We start from the raw sequence: 12,525 nt of genomic DNA on the forward strand, positions 1-12,525 counted from the left end.
GGTTGCTCCAGAGCAAGCTGGCTTTATCCCAAGCAGGAACCTTACATACAATATACGCACAGTTCTAGGCACCATGCAACATGTGCAGCAAGATCGAAAAGCAATCGCTGTATTTCTGGACATGGAAAAGGCCTTCGACTCTGTGGAGTGGCCCTTTATGCGTTTGGTGCTGCGTCGCATGGGCGTGGGCCACCCGTTCCTCCAGATGATAGGAGCACTGTACTATCGACCGCGTGCTAGACTGCGGCTTGGCAACCTTGTCACAGACTCCTTCCCTATTTGCAGGGGGACACGACAGGGGTGCCCGCTCTCTTCCCTGCTGTATGCACTGGTGGCAGAACCACTAACCTGCGCATTAAGAGAGTACCATGGCAATGAGGGCATAGGCTTCCCCACATATAGAATCGTTGTCTCAATGTACGCTGACAATACTTTGCTATATGTACGCGATCCGGAAAACAACTTATCATCAATGCTACGGGAGGTAGTGCACTTTGGCGCCCTCTCTGGCTTAAAAGTAAACTGCGCAAAGTCCTTGGCCTTCCCCCTCACCCCTGATACCAGGGAATTTGACATGGAATACCCACTGCAGTGGACTACCCACTCAATCCGGTACCTGGGAGTTCGACTCCACGCTGCCTCTGAGACCCTGTTCCGAGAAAACTACGGTGTTGCCTTTGGTAAACTCGAGGACGACATGGATGCTTGGTGCAGACTGCCGCTTTCCCTCCTCGGTCGCATTTCGATCATGAAAATGGTGGTGCTGCCTAGATTCTTGTTCCTGTTGGCCACCATACCAATGGTTCTGCCTAAAGTCTTCTTTCAGAGACTGACGCAACTTATGATCAAACTGGCATGGGCGGGCAAACAACCCCGAGCTAAGTGGACTACCCTCACATTACCATAAGCCATGGGTGGCCTCGGTGCCCCTGACATGGAGCTTTACTATAGAGTAGCCCAAGCGGCGCATCCGCACACTTGGGTTCACGGTGACGGACGCCTCCCCCACTTATGCATGGAAAGGGCATTTGCCGCCCCCCGTTCGCTCCCGGCGACTGTCTTCGGCCCAATGGAGCACAGGACTGGGATCTTGGATTCCATCACAGCCACAAATCACGCGTGGCATTGTCTTCTGCGGCTTCGGGGTTGGGGGCGCTGCTTTACTCACCTATAATGCGGGTGGAATGGGCGCAATGGCTCTCTCCATAGCAGAAAAAAGGTGTTGTTCAGACCCTACACAAGTTGAACATTAACATTGAAGGGGACCTATTCCAGGACGAGAAGGTCAAAACCTGGGACCAGGTTGCGGCGGATTGCGCTAACACCTCCCTGCTTCTGAAATTTCAATTTCATCGAGTTCACAGTGCCCTTTTGGAATTACTGGGGAACGACTTGGCTGAACCGCCTGAGGTCCCCGAACTTTCATACATCATTAAAAAAGAGTCGCCCCGCAAGCTGCTGACCAACTTATATAAAACTGCAATGTCGCACATGGAGCAGCAGTTCACCCCAGCCAGTCTAGCATGGTAGCAGCAGTAGCGCCCGACATGTGGCGCTACTGCTGCGTGAACACTAAGCGCATCTCTTTAAATGGGAGACACATGTTGATTCATTTCAAATACCTTAACAGAGTTTACTACACCCCGGAGCGGCTCCACAGGTACGGACTTCGCGACTCAGCGGAGTGTGACAGGTGCCACGCGTCGCAGGTGGATTTCTTTCACATGGCATGGCAGTGCCCGGGAGTGCAGGCATACTGGGTTTCCACTTTTGCTGAGATTAGCTGGATTGTGGAGGTTGACCTGGCTCTTGACCCAGCGCTGGCGCTGTTAGGACATTCTAGAAAATTGCCAGCTGCTCTCCGTAGATTACTAGATATGGAGATGCTGATGGCTTGGCGAGTAGTAGCGCTCTGCTGCATGAGAGGCCCGGTACCCACCACCAAGCGTTGGGCACATGACATGTTATATTGCTGCACACAGTCTGAGAACTACAGTGAGCTCCTCCCTCCATCGAGTCTCCCAAAGAACTTCTGGGGTCTATACCAGAAATACATTGGTGGCAACGCTGCTAAGCACACTCATGGGGAGACTGGGGGGGACTTAGCGGGATCTTCTGTTCCCTCAGATAGTTCCGTCCGACTAAGTGAGGCGTCCCCGACAGCACAGGACGCCGAGGCCGCCTCTGCTGTGCCTCTCCCCTAGGCGATCTGTCCTAGGGGTGCAATGCGCGATCTTTTATCTATGTCCATCAAAGTAGCGGATATGGGGGATTGGGGGAGGAGGGAGGGCTAATTACACGTGGGAGGCCGGAGGGGTATGCCATGGGCAGTACGTTTTCTCTTTGCTGTATGGTCCACCTTAAGATATATTGTTGCTCGCCGCCTGCCCGGATCCAGGTTGTTGGCCCTAAGGCTGTGTTTCGAGTATGGCCGAACTTTAACTGTGGACTTAACATGATGTGCATTGTGTGTTCGTTCGGGGGGAGGGTAGGGACTATCTGAATGCCATGTCTCTTGTTTATCTAAAATTCAATAAATACAAAAATAAAAAAATAAAAAACCTCCAGTTGATAACTCTGGAGCCCTGATCTCCCTTGGAGCATCTCCTCAGGCACCCGTTGCACCTTTTCTGGCACCTCATTGCTGGTTCCACTGGCTAATCTGCACTGGCAGAAGAAGGCCTAGTTCATGTTGCCACTACCAGCTACGCTTGCCACTGCTATCTGCGGCAAGGGCGAGGCGCAGCTTCAATCTCAGTTCTTCACTCTCGAAGAACCACCCGTGCAAACAAATGTCCACAGGAGTGCACAGCTCCTTTTACACTCTGTACTGCTCTTTCTCTCTATGTGCATGTCGTGGTGACACCACAGCACGAGGGAGGAAGGATTTGATCCAGGATTTGACCAAGAGTCTTCGGTGCAGTTCAGCCCCGCTCCCCCAGGATGATTTTATATTCTTATGGCTGCTTCCTTCATTAGTGTCACTTAATTCTTGTTTGTGATCTCCAGGTACCATTTTCAGAAGTAATAGCACATGCTGTCATGCAGCTGATGGAGCACGATTTTTGTAAATAAAATCTGCTCGATGTAATCCACTCTAATGCATGCTTTTTATAATGCGTTTGGAATTACTAACACATAATAGAATGTACAACGTGTGTAATGTGCATAAGGCACGACGGTTTGATTTTCTTAGTCGAAATAATAAGAATAATGCTAACTGGATTGTTGTTCTGTCTTCATAACAGCAGAAAATAAACAACGGAAAAAATGCTTTATTCTTCGTGGAAGTATAATTGTAGGCCTTTAGAAATTATTCTCTGTTTTGCTAAAGTAATGTAGGCCTTAGAATTGTTAGAGGATGTGCTTTTCTGTGCTCCTGTCCTTCAGATATTACAAATACTTCCTTAGAGTACAGATATTTTGCCTAAATCTTTATTGTTCTTTCCTGTCTAGGTGAGGGATGTAGATGACATGAATGTAACTGTTTCTAGATTTTATATACATTTGTAACCAGGTTCTTTCCTCTAACTCCCGTAGAAAGTATACAATGTTTAGACATGGAGTGTTTAGAAAATAGTAGCGAGTCACTGTCAGTAGACTGTCACACCATCGTGAATAACCTGGAGAGAAAGAATGCAACATATTAACGGAGGAATGGAAGTAGCCTACTATATTCCTGTGGGAATGTGTTCCTCGGCTTGTTCACAAGAATGATGACCTGTTCTGCATTCATGGAATGCTGCATGCAGTGCTGATTCCTGATTCACTGGCTGGCAAAACCTTCTAATCCTAAGAGACATTTCCTAGAGACTTTGCACATCACCGGCTGGTGATGCTGCTCTTGCTATTCCCTAACGGCCATGGGGCTCGCTTTTCAGACTAATTGCACTCTGTGCATTAGTATTTGCATTACGTAAGTGAACAGTATTTATGGTTGATGTTTTTCTCTCTCTCACTCCTCTATACCTAATGTTCTGATGTCTTCATAAATGAGCTATTATGATTATTGTGAATCTAATCTATATTTCTATGAACCAAATAATGACATTCTAATTTGTATTTGTGCTTGACCATTCATAAGATGAAATAACAAGAAAAGCCTAAAAGAAAAGAATAGTTATTTGTCTTTAATTCTGAGTTTTCAAAGTTATTTGGACATGTTTATAATGACTAAAGTTTAGCATATTTCTTCATTGTAGGTCCTCGTGGAGAAATAGCATTCCGTCTTTCCCTTTTAGCTCTACCAAAGATTCATTGGAGGACCTTTGATTTTGCTAACTGAGTAATAATGACTTATGGGCCCGTCATTAGAGTTACGTTTCAGATTAGTTGGTGTGGATAAGGGTAATGACAAAAATCTCCCAACGCTTCCGCTGCATCACAGCTCCACATTTGCCATTCTCATTTTTAGCCATTTGCCATTGATTTTCAAAAACCTTCCCGGCTGAAGATTAAGAGGAGGAAAACATAGAGATTTCTGTTCTATTTGGTTTGAAATTTGGTAGGCATTGATGTATAGAATGTTCCCAGTTGAGGTGCTTGACCACTAATATATTTTGACTGGTCTTGCAGTTACTTGTGTGATTGCTGCTAGGCAGGTCACTGGCCAAGCATTGAGCTGCTTCCGAAATCTGAGGCAATCCCTTTTCACAACATTCAGTGTAGCAGTGTGAGCTTTTTTTAAGTGAACTCATACACATCATAATGTAGTCCCTAAACACCTACTTTCTGAGGTACATGGGTGTGGAGCAAGATTAACCGCACGCGACCGCGCTTCTGCAAACCAGCCTCGGGTCTTGAGATGTTATTGTATATATTTGTTAACGTCTCCTGAAACAACCGCAGATTCATTGTGATTGAGTTGCTTGATAATGACCGGAAAGAGATGGTTCCCTCTAGCTTCTTATCTCTGAACTGTTATTTCAAAGGCCGCAGCATTTCAGTCTTTCCCAGTATCCGCTGCTCCTCAGCATCCTTTTCCCTCATTGCAAACCACAGTTACACTCCAAGACCTGGGACAAACTGTTCTGAAGTGTAGAGAAGGAAATTCAGCAGAGCGTGGCCTTAGACTTTATAAAGTTCCACTCAGAAAGAAGGCAGACTTCCCATCGGCCTAGCTATAAGTTGCTTTATTTGCCAATAATGAAATTAAGCATAACCATATTTTCTGAAAATAAATTGCACCAATGTGTCTTTTTTTGTATGCGGAACAGATGAAAAATTATACTTGCAGGACTAATGCTGAAGGAGGGAGGGGCGACTACATGTCGGATGCTATCATTTAATACATGTAAAAGAAAAGTTATTTTTCACTGTGGCCATCGGATGTAGAAAGTAGACTTCAGCGATGGTCCACCAGCTATCCAGATTTACACTTAATTTAATTTTCAAAGTGCAACCCATAATCTACTCCTTCAATGCCTGGTCTGATGCTAAACCTTTTGTTAGGGCTTGTTGTCTTCCATCAGTCTAAGATCGCCAAAATGGCAACTGAGTTGGGCGGTATCAACATGTTATTGACCACACTATGATATGATAAGGCAAAATCTGAGATACTACTTCCTTTATTTAAAAATATTTACTTTATCATTGTTTGACTTTGTCAGTGTATTAGTCTAATTAAATGTGGTTGCTGTAAAGCACTGCGCAAACCTGATGTATATTTCAGTGCCCATGCATTCCAGTCTTAGTTTCAGCCAGCTAAACGTGCAATTCGAGTTGTATATCTCAGCACTTCTAAAATAGTCGGACTGTAACTTTTTTACAATTTGCAACTCTTATTTATTACTAATACAGTGCAATTGAAACATGTTAATACAGAATTAACTAACATTTGATACAACGAAATGAGTTTATATGTCATTGACAAGAAATAGAACATCACATTTATTGTCACTTTGTGCTGGCAGTTATTTATTATAACGGTAATGGTGTATTTTTGTATTTCTGTTTTCCCCCAGGGTACGACATGTCCACATTTATTAGAAGAAACAGCAGATATCTGAATGAGAAAGCCGTTTCTTATCGACAAGTTGCTTTTGACTTTACCAAAGTGAAACGAGGGTAAAAACGTATTTATTTTTTGCTTACCTTGTTTTTATTGGTTTTTTTTTAATACACTTTTATAAAATTATAGAGTTTTCTAGCTCTGAAAGATTTGTACTCGACTGCAAATAACTAACTATTCCTGGTAAATTTGTAACACTATGCAAGATAAACAATCTGTGGAAATCCCAAAGTATTTTGAAGAGTTTGGATCCTTGTAGTACTTAAAGCACATTAGTGTAGAAGAAATGTCCTTTAATACAAAGTTATTCGTAAATAATGTAAGAATGTTGGACCATGGTGAATATGGAAGTACTGATCATGCAACACGAAGTGCAAGATTCACAAAATAATCACAAGTTAGCTCCTGCAGATTTACACCAACATTTGTTTTACATTTACAGGTAATGTGGCCAACAATTCTAGAAGTATATTCTGTCATAAGCATTTCACACCTAAAATGTACATGAAGCACATTTGCAAATGCTCAGCACACATACATTTCTTTATTTTCTTCTCGGGTAGACTATTTTCCCTTTGAGAAACCCTTCATCCAGGCTTTCACTAACTTTGAAGGTGTCCCCTTCCAATTCCATCCTTTGAGTATGAGTTCGCTTGGGCTCTTGACAGACGTTATTTTCCAGCTGTATCTACAGTGGGAATGGGCCTTTAAAGATTGTCCATACCTCACCAATGTGACTTTGTGGGGGGTTCACCAACCTTTCATGGCATCTCTTCCCTGGAACACTCGCTCATACCTATGGGACCAGTTTTTCACCCATGTATTTGTACATACTAAAAATAAATGCCAGGTGAATGTACATCCACAATCCTATCATTTTGGTACCTAAGTTTTCTTTTTTCTTTTAAGCGTGTTTATTATGATCAATGTAATAATGAAGAGACAGCAAAACATTACGAGTATAGTTCGTGGCGCAGAGGATTAACCAGTTCCAGTACGAGACCAAGGCATTAACAGTGATCGTTACCCCATCACAGGAAATCAACATTGTATGTTATCACAAGTGAACTGCAAAGGCACACTAAATAAAAGTTCCTAAGTTGAACTTAGTTCTGCAGATGGTAAATCGGGCCCTTAATGTGCTAGTCATAAGCCCTGCTTTACAAAACAACACGTTTATGCAATATATTTCCAGTTACATTTGGAGTAGTTTTCGGACAGTCTGGGAATTGGTCCTGAAAATGTCAGTTGTCATAATCCAGGAGTATTACTACTAGACAGTGCATTATTTACCCATGCAGATTTTCCATTGGGTGGATAATCTTCAGAATAAGTTTGGTACAAGTGTACATTGTCATCTTTAACTTTTTTTGTTGTTTTATCAACAGAAAAAAAATATTTTCTCTGTGGAGAAATACCCTACTCCTGCCCCCATAAACTTGGGTTGTTTTCCCTGCTCATTCCAACCGTGGATATATAGTTACTGGAACCTTGTATAGGTGTAGGGCAAGTGTTTACAGGTTGTGATGGCTTTGCACAGTGTTTTGGAATACCAGCTGTATTACACGATTGTGGGTGTTCCATGTTTGCATGGCCGCCTCCTCTGACGCTCCTTATTTCCTGCCGCTAGCTTTAAACATGCAGTAATAGGGACTCCAGGTGTCAGAGTGGAAAGCGTACATAAAAGCGAACTCATATTATGTGTGTTGCACGTCCAATACTGGACCTTCGATACGTAAATACATTTGAAAAAATAAAGGTTGAGATTCAGGATGCTCACCCACAAGCAGATAATATCTGAAATTAGAGAAGGGAATTGTCTGTGTAATATTGATGTTCACAATGCTTATTTACATGTAGAAATTGGACAATAAATCAATCATAGCATTTGTAAAGTGCATTACCATACCCGTGGGGCCTCAAGGCGCTAAGGGGGGAGGGGGAAATGCTGCTACTGTTCGAAGAGCCAGGTCTTGAGAAGTCTTCTGAAGGTCAGAAGGTCTTGGGTCTGACGTAGGTGGATGGAGAGGGTGTGCCATGACTTGGCTGAGAGGTAGGAGAATGATCTGCTGCCGGCGGTCACTCTTCGAATGCGGGGGACAGTGGCGAAGGCGCGGTCTGCGGAGCGGAGCTGGCGGGTGGGGTGTAGAAGCTGAGTCGGCCGTTGAGGTATGCTGGTCCGGTGTTGTGGAGTGCCTTGTGTGCGTGGGTGAGGAGCTTGAAGGTTATCCTCTTGTTGCCGGGGAGTCAGTGCAGGTCTCTCAGGTGGGGTGTGATGTGGCTGTGGTGAGGGATGTCGAGGATCAGGTGTGCGAAGGCGTTCTGGATGCGTTGGAGCCGTTTCAGGAGTCTTGCCGAGGCTCCTGCCTATAGGGCGTTTCCGTAGTCCAGCCTGCTGCTGACGAGGGCCTGGGTGACTGTCCTTCTTGTTTCGGTGGGGATCCACTTGTAGATTCTGCGGAGCATGCGGATGTATGCTTGTATGCTAATGGCTGCAGCTGAACATACAACCATTAATATTGACAATGTTGAATGGTGTATGTGACCTGCAGTTGGGGGGTGAATGAGCCCATAACTAGGTTTGTGCAACATTTTAATTACACACCTGAATTTTTCAAAATTTTGTAGAACACAAGATCTGTGAAATTTCTCAAAATCACAGGATTTTGCTTACCATTTTTGTTTGTTGCAAACGTGCACCTTGCATCCAAAAGTCTCATGAAATAACAGAATTTCCAGAAATTTTACAAGAGGAAATTGTGTGATTTTGCACACCCAACTCACGACCAGGAATAAGTAGAAAGCTTTAGCAAATTGTCAAGAGAGGCTGATGCAGAGTCTCAGACAGTCTTATTTTGTGAAAGTGACGAGATGCCTGGTCGGCAGTAATGTATCTATTTAGCTCTTGCTTTTTTAGGTCAAAAGTAGCCAGACAGCGCTTCTGTCTGGTTGCAAAAGACTAATTGGGCATATGTCGATAGCTGACTTTGAAAGCAACACCACCCATGGGTTTCTATTATTTTTTTTGTTTTGTCACTCTTATTTTCTTGCTTTCTATTCACTTTATTTTTAGCCTATTCATCTAATATTTACCATCTCTATGATTGGCTTCTTGTGTCTTTGTCTCCTTGTGTCTGCTTTTTGGGAATATATTCTTTTCTTTTTCTAAGAACACTTCATTAGAGTGCATACATTTCTGCTATTCAGCATGTTTGCCGCTTCTCTCAGCACATTTATTTTCATAATATTATAAAAAGTTAAACTTCCAGCTGTTTTTTAATGTACATTTTCATTGTTGTACTGCTTCAGTCTTCGTGTAGCTCTCCCTTGCCCTTTAACTCTAGGTTGAGCTCTCTTGTAAGTTTGCTTCCCCCCTTGATGTTAACCATCTCGGCTTCCCCCCCACACTCCCTTTGTGTTGCTCCCTCCACCCTCTCCTTCCATGTTGATTCCCCTTGCACACCATAGCGTTGCTTTTGCCTGCTCCCTGTGTTGCTTCCCTTGCCTACCAGCAGCTTCCCTGACCTCCGTGTTGCTTCTCTCCACCTGTGTTCTTTCCCCCACCTGCTGACCCCCCTTCCCACCATTGACTTTACAAAGGCTGGTTTGTCATTGTTTTATTTTTGTAATAACGTGCTATTCTTAGACTCTGACTAAATTAGCAATCAGTTTGTGGTCCTTACTCTTGCTTGCTGAATCCTTGACTGGCTGTTGAGTAGTTTTCTCTCTTTTATCTTTCAAAGGGAGTCTAATACATTAGCACCATCTGATGTGCCACCCAAACAGCCCTGTCGGAGCATTTTGTTGATTTGCATCTCTGTCCTGACTTATAGTCCCCCTCCTTCAGAATCCACTACTTCAAAAGGACATGTCAAACATTTCTAACACTTTTCAGCTAATAATAAAATGTTATAAGGCTGTCTGATTAAAGTCCTTCAATATCTTACACACGTATTGCCCCATTAAATATGTTTATTAATGGAAATAAAGTTAACTTGGGGAGTGTAGTTTGTATGACTTGAACTAGAATGTTTTACTGTAGACGTGTGTCTTATGTCATGTGATTTGTAGAGTGTATTATCACCTGGGAGGTTATCCTGGTGCTGCGCAGGTCTGAGCTTAGCCAAACCAAGGGCCTTGTGGGACTACTTGAAAAGCCAAGTTTTCCGCTTCTTACAGAATTTAAGAAGTGAGAAGGAGGCTTTATGTGTAGTGGCAGATCGTCCTGCCGTTTAAGAGCGATGTAGAAGGCTCCACTGCCTGATCTGGTTTTCCATATCCGTGGGATGTGTGCAAGTAGGAGCCAGAACGAGCAGAAGTGTATCCATGGTCTGGGAAAGCAGGTGCAATTGTTGAAGTATGCTGGGCCAGTGTTATGTAATACCTTGAAAATGTGAGTAAAGAGTTTGAATTGTGCTGGTTTGTGTACAGAGAGCCAGTGGAGCTCCTTTTGGTGTGGTATGATGGGAGTGTGGCATGGGAGGTTGAGAGTGATTCTGGCTGCCGAGTTCTGAATGGTCTGCAGCCTCCTGGTGAGTTTTTTGTTGATCCTGAAATAGAGGCTGTTCTCGTAGTCCAGCTAGCTTGTGGGCAGGGCGTGTGGAGTCAGTTTTACGGGTGCTGATTGGAGCCATTTGAAAATCTTCCTCAGCATCCTCAGGATATGGAAGCATGAGGCGATGACAGCAGTGACTTGGGTGGTCATGTCGAGTTTGTCATCGATGACAATCTGCGGTTCTTGTCTTGGGTGATAGGGGTGGGTGTCAGTTTTAGTTCTCTTGGGTACAGGGCCGACTTTAGCACAGGTGGCACCCTGTGTGACAAATTTTGGTGGTGCCCCCCACGAGTGCCCCCCACAGACTCACTCCCTACTACGCTTTAACAGTGCCCCCTCAAGTCTCCATAACCACTCTCTCTCAGATGTATTTAATTATTTATATCGCGCCACCTATTCCAGTGTAGGGTGTCAAAGCACTTTACACAGAGACAATCAATCATATGAGTGTAAATAAGTGTATAGGAAATGTTGCATAAGCCAGAAGACTACAAGGTGAGTCCCATGTCATTCATACTAGTAGACATAGTTTAAGAGTGCTTGGTCTGGAGAAGCACTGACTCGGAATATAAAATATAACCTCATTGTGGAGGGCTACATTTAATAATAAGGATTGTTGTTTTTACCAAAGGGAACCCTTTTGAAACATTAGAATAAGGAGAAACGGAGGAAAACATCATAATGCTCTAATCTATACCTTGCAGTTTGTATGCAGCTCTTTGATGATAGTTATGAGCTTGTTGTTCCATGTTAGGATTTTAACATGTACACTGCTAGTACCAAAAGGATTTCTCTGCCTAGAAAACACTGACCTATTTAAACTATACGCACTTTGTGATCTGCATGGTACACATTCTTTGCAACAGGCACATTAGCTCTCTGTGCTACCATAAAATGAGTTAAAACTTCCACTTGACAAAACTCCTTCCCTCTCCAGGAAGAACATTAATCACAGTGTTATCTTGCCATTTTTATTTGTGAAGGAAAATTGCGAGGTTAGCAATGCAGCAGCAGGTGCTTTTAAAGCCATAAAATACTTCCAAACACGGCGCCCCCTAGAAGAGTCAGCACCCGGTGCGGTGGCACTGGTCGCACCGCCCTAGAGCCGGCCCTGCTTGGCTACCGGGTAGAGTTGCCGGGTGAAGTGCTATGTCTATGTATGAGATTTATAAAGCGTGACTGTTACTTGGAAAAGTGCCTTGGCACTACTGCAGAAGGACCATCAGTAAGCAGAGAGAAAGAGAGAACTAGGGGCAGGAGAAAAGCCAGGTCTTACGTTTTTTCGGAACAGAGATGTCGCCTTAATGCACCTGAGAGTCAGCAGAAGTGCTCTTATCAAAGATCATTTTCGTCTTGTTGGTGTTCAATTTTAGACAGGTAGGGGCAAATGTATATGTTGATGGCATGTATACTCCGTCACAATGGCAACAGAATACTCATACCACCAGCATAATGGTCCATCCACCTGATTTAAATGTTATCAGACCACAGGTTTGGCTATGGCGGTGACTACTTCATCACCGCCAAAGCCAAACCTCTAAGACCGACCGAGTAAGGGCTGTTGGAGAAATGGTTATATATCTGCCTACCCAATCAGGATGGGCGGACATATAGCCATTTCTTTTCCTGTGCGTCATGGACCGGCAAACCCTGGCGGTGAGGGACAGTAACATGCTAATAATGCTTCCCCTGCCATGGGAAATAAGCATTCCATTTGCTATTTTTCGGAGAAAAAAATCCAAGTTTGGGATTTTCTTTAAAAAAAAAAAAAAAAAAAAAAAAGAACACTGTTTGGTTTTGAGCTGCATCATGCTGACGCAGGCCTGCACCAAACCGAGAAATGCATTAGCGAACTGACAATGCATTATATCAAGAATTGCCTGCTTGGCGGTTGTGTATAAATTTGGCGGAACGGCAGGCCCTTGTTCTTCATCCTGGGGCGATTTCTGTTATTCAGGCA

General features: G+C 43.8%; 1 protein-coding gene across 12 annotated transcripts in view; it reads left to right on the plus strand.

Moving 5' to 3' along the window:
• Positions 1-12,525, plus strand: part of PICALM (phosphatidylinositol binding clathrin assembly protein) — a 519,981-nt gene that overhangs the window by 217,645 nt on the left and 289,811 nt on the right. For all 12 annotated transcript variants that reach the window (XM_078658455.1, XM_078658454.1, XM_078658453.1 and 9 more), the window contains exon 4: positions 5,964-6,066. In XM_078658455.1, the coding sequence (XP_078514581.1) occupies positions 5,964-6,066 (103 nt within the window). The remainder of the gene's footprint in view (positions 1-5,963; positions 6,067-12,525) is intronic.

The sequence above is a fragment of the Lissotriton helveticus genome, chromosome 8, assembly GCF_964261635.1.
Source record: "Lissotriton helveticus chromosome 8, aLisHel1.1, whole genome shotgun sequence".
Lineage (NCBI taxonomy): Eukaryota > Metazoa > Chordata > Amphibia > Caudata > Salamandridae > Lissotriton > Lissotriton helveticus.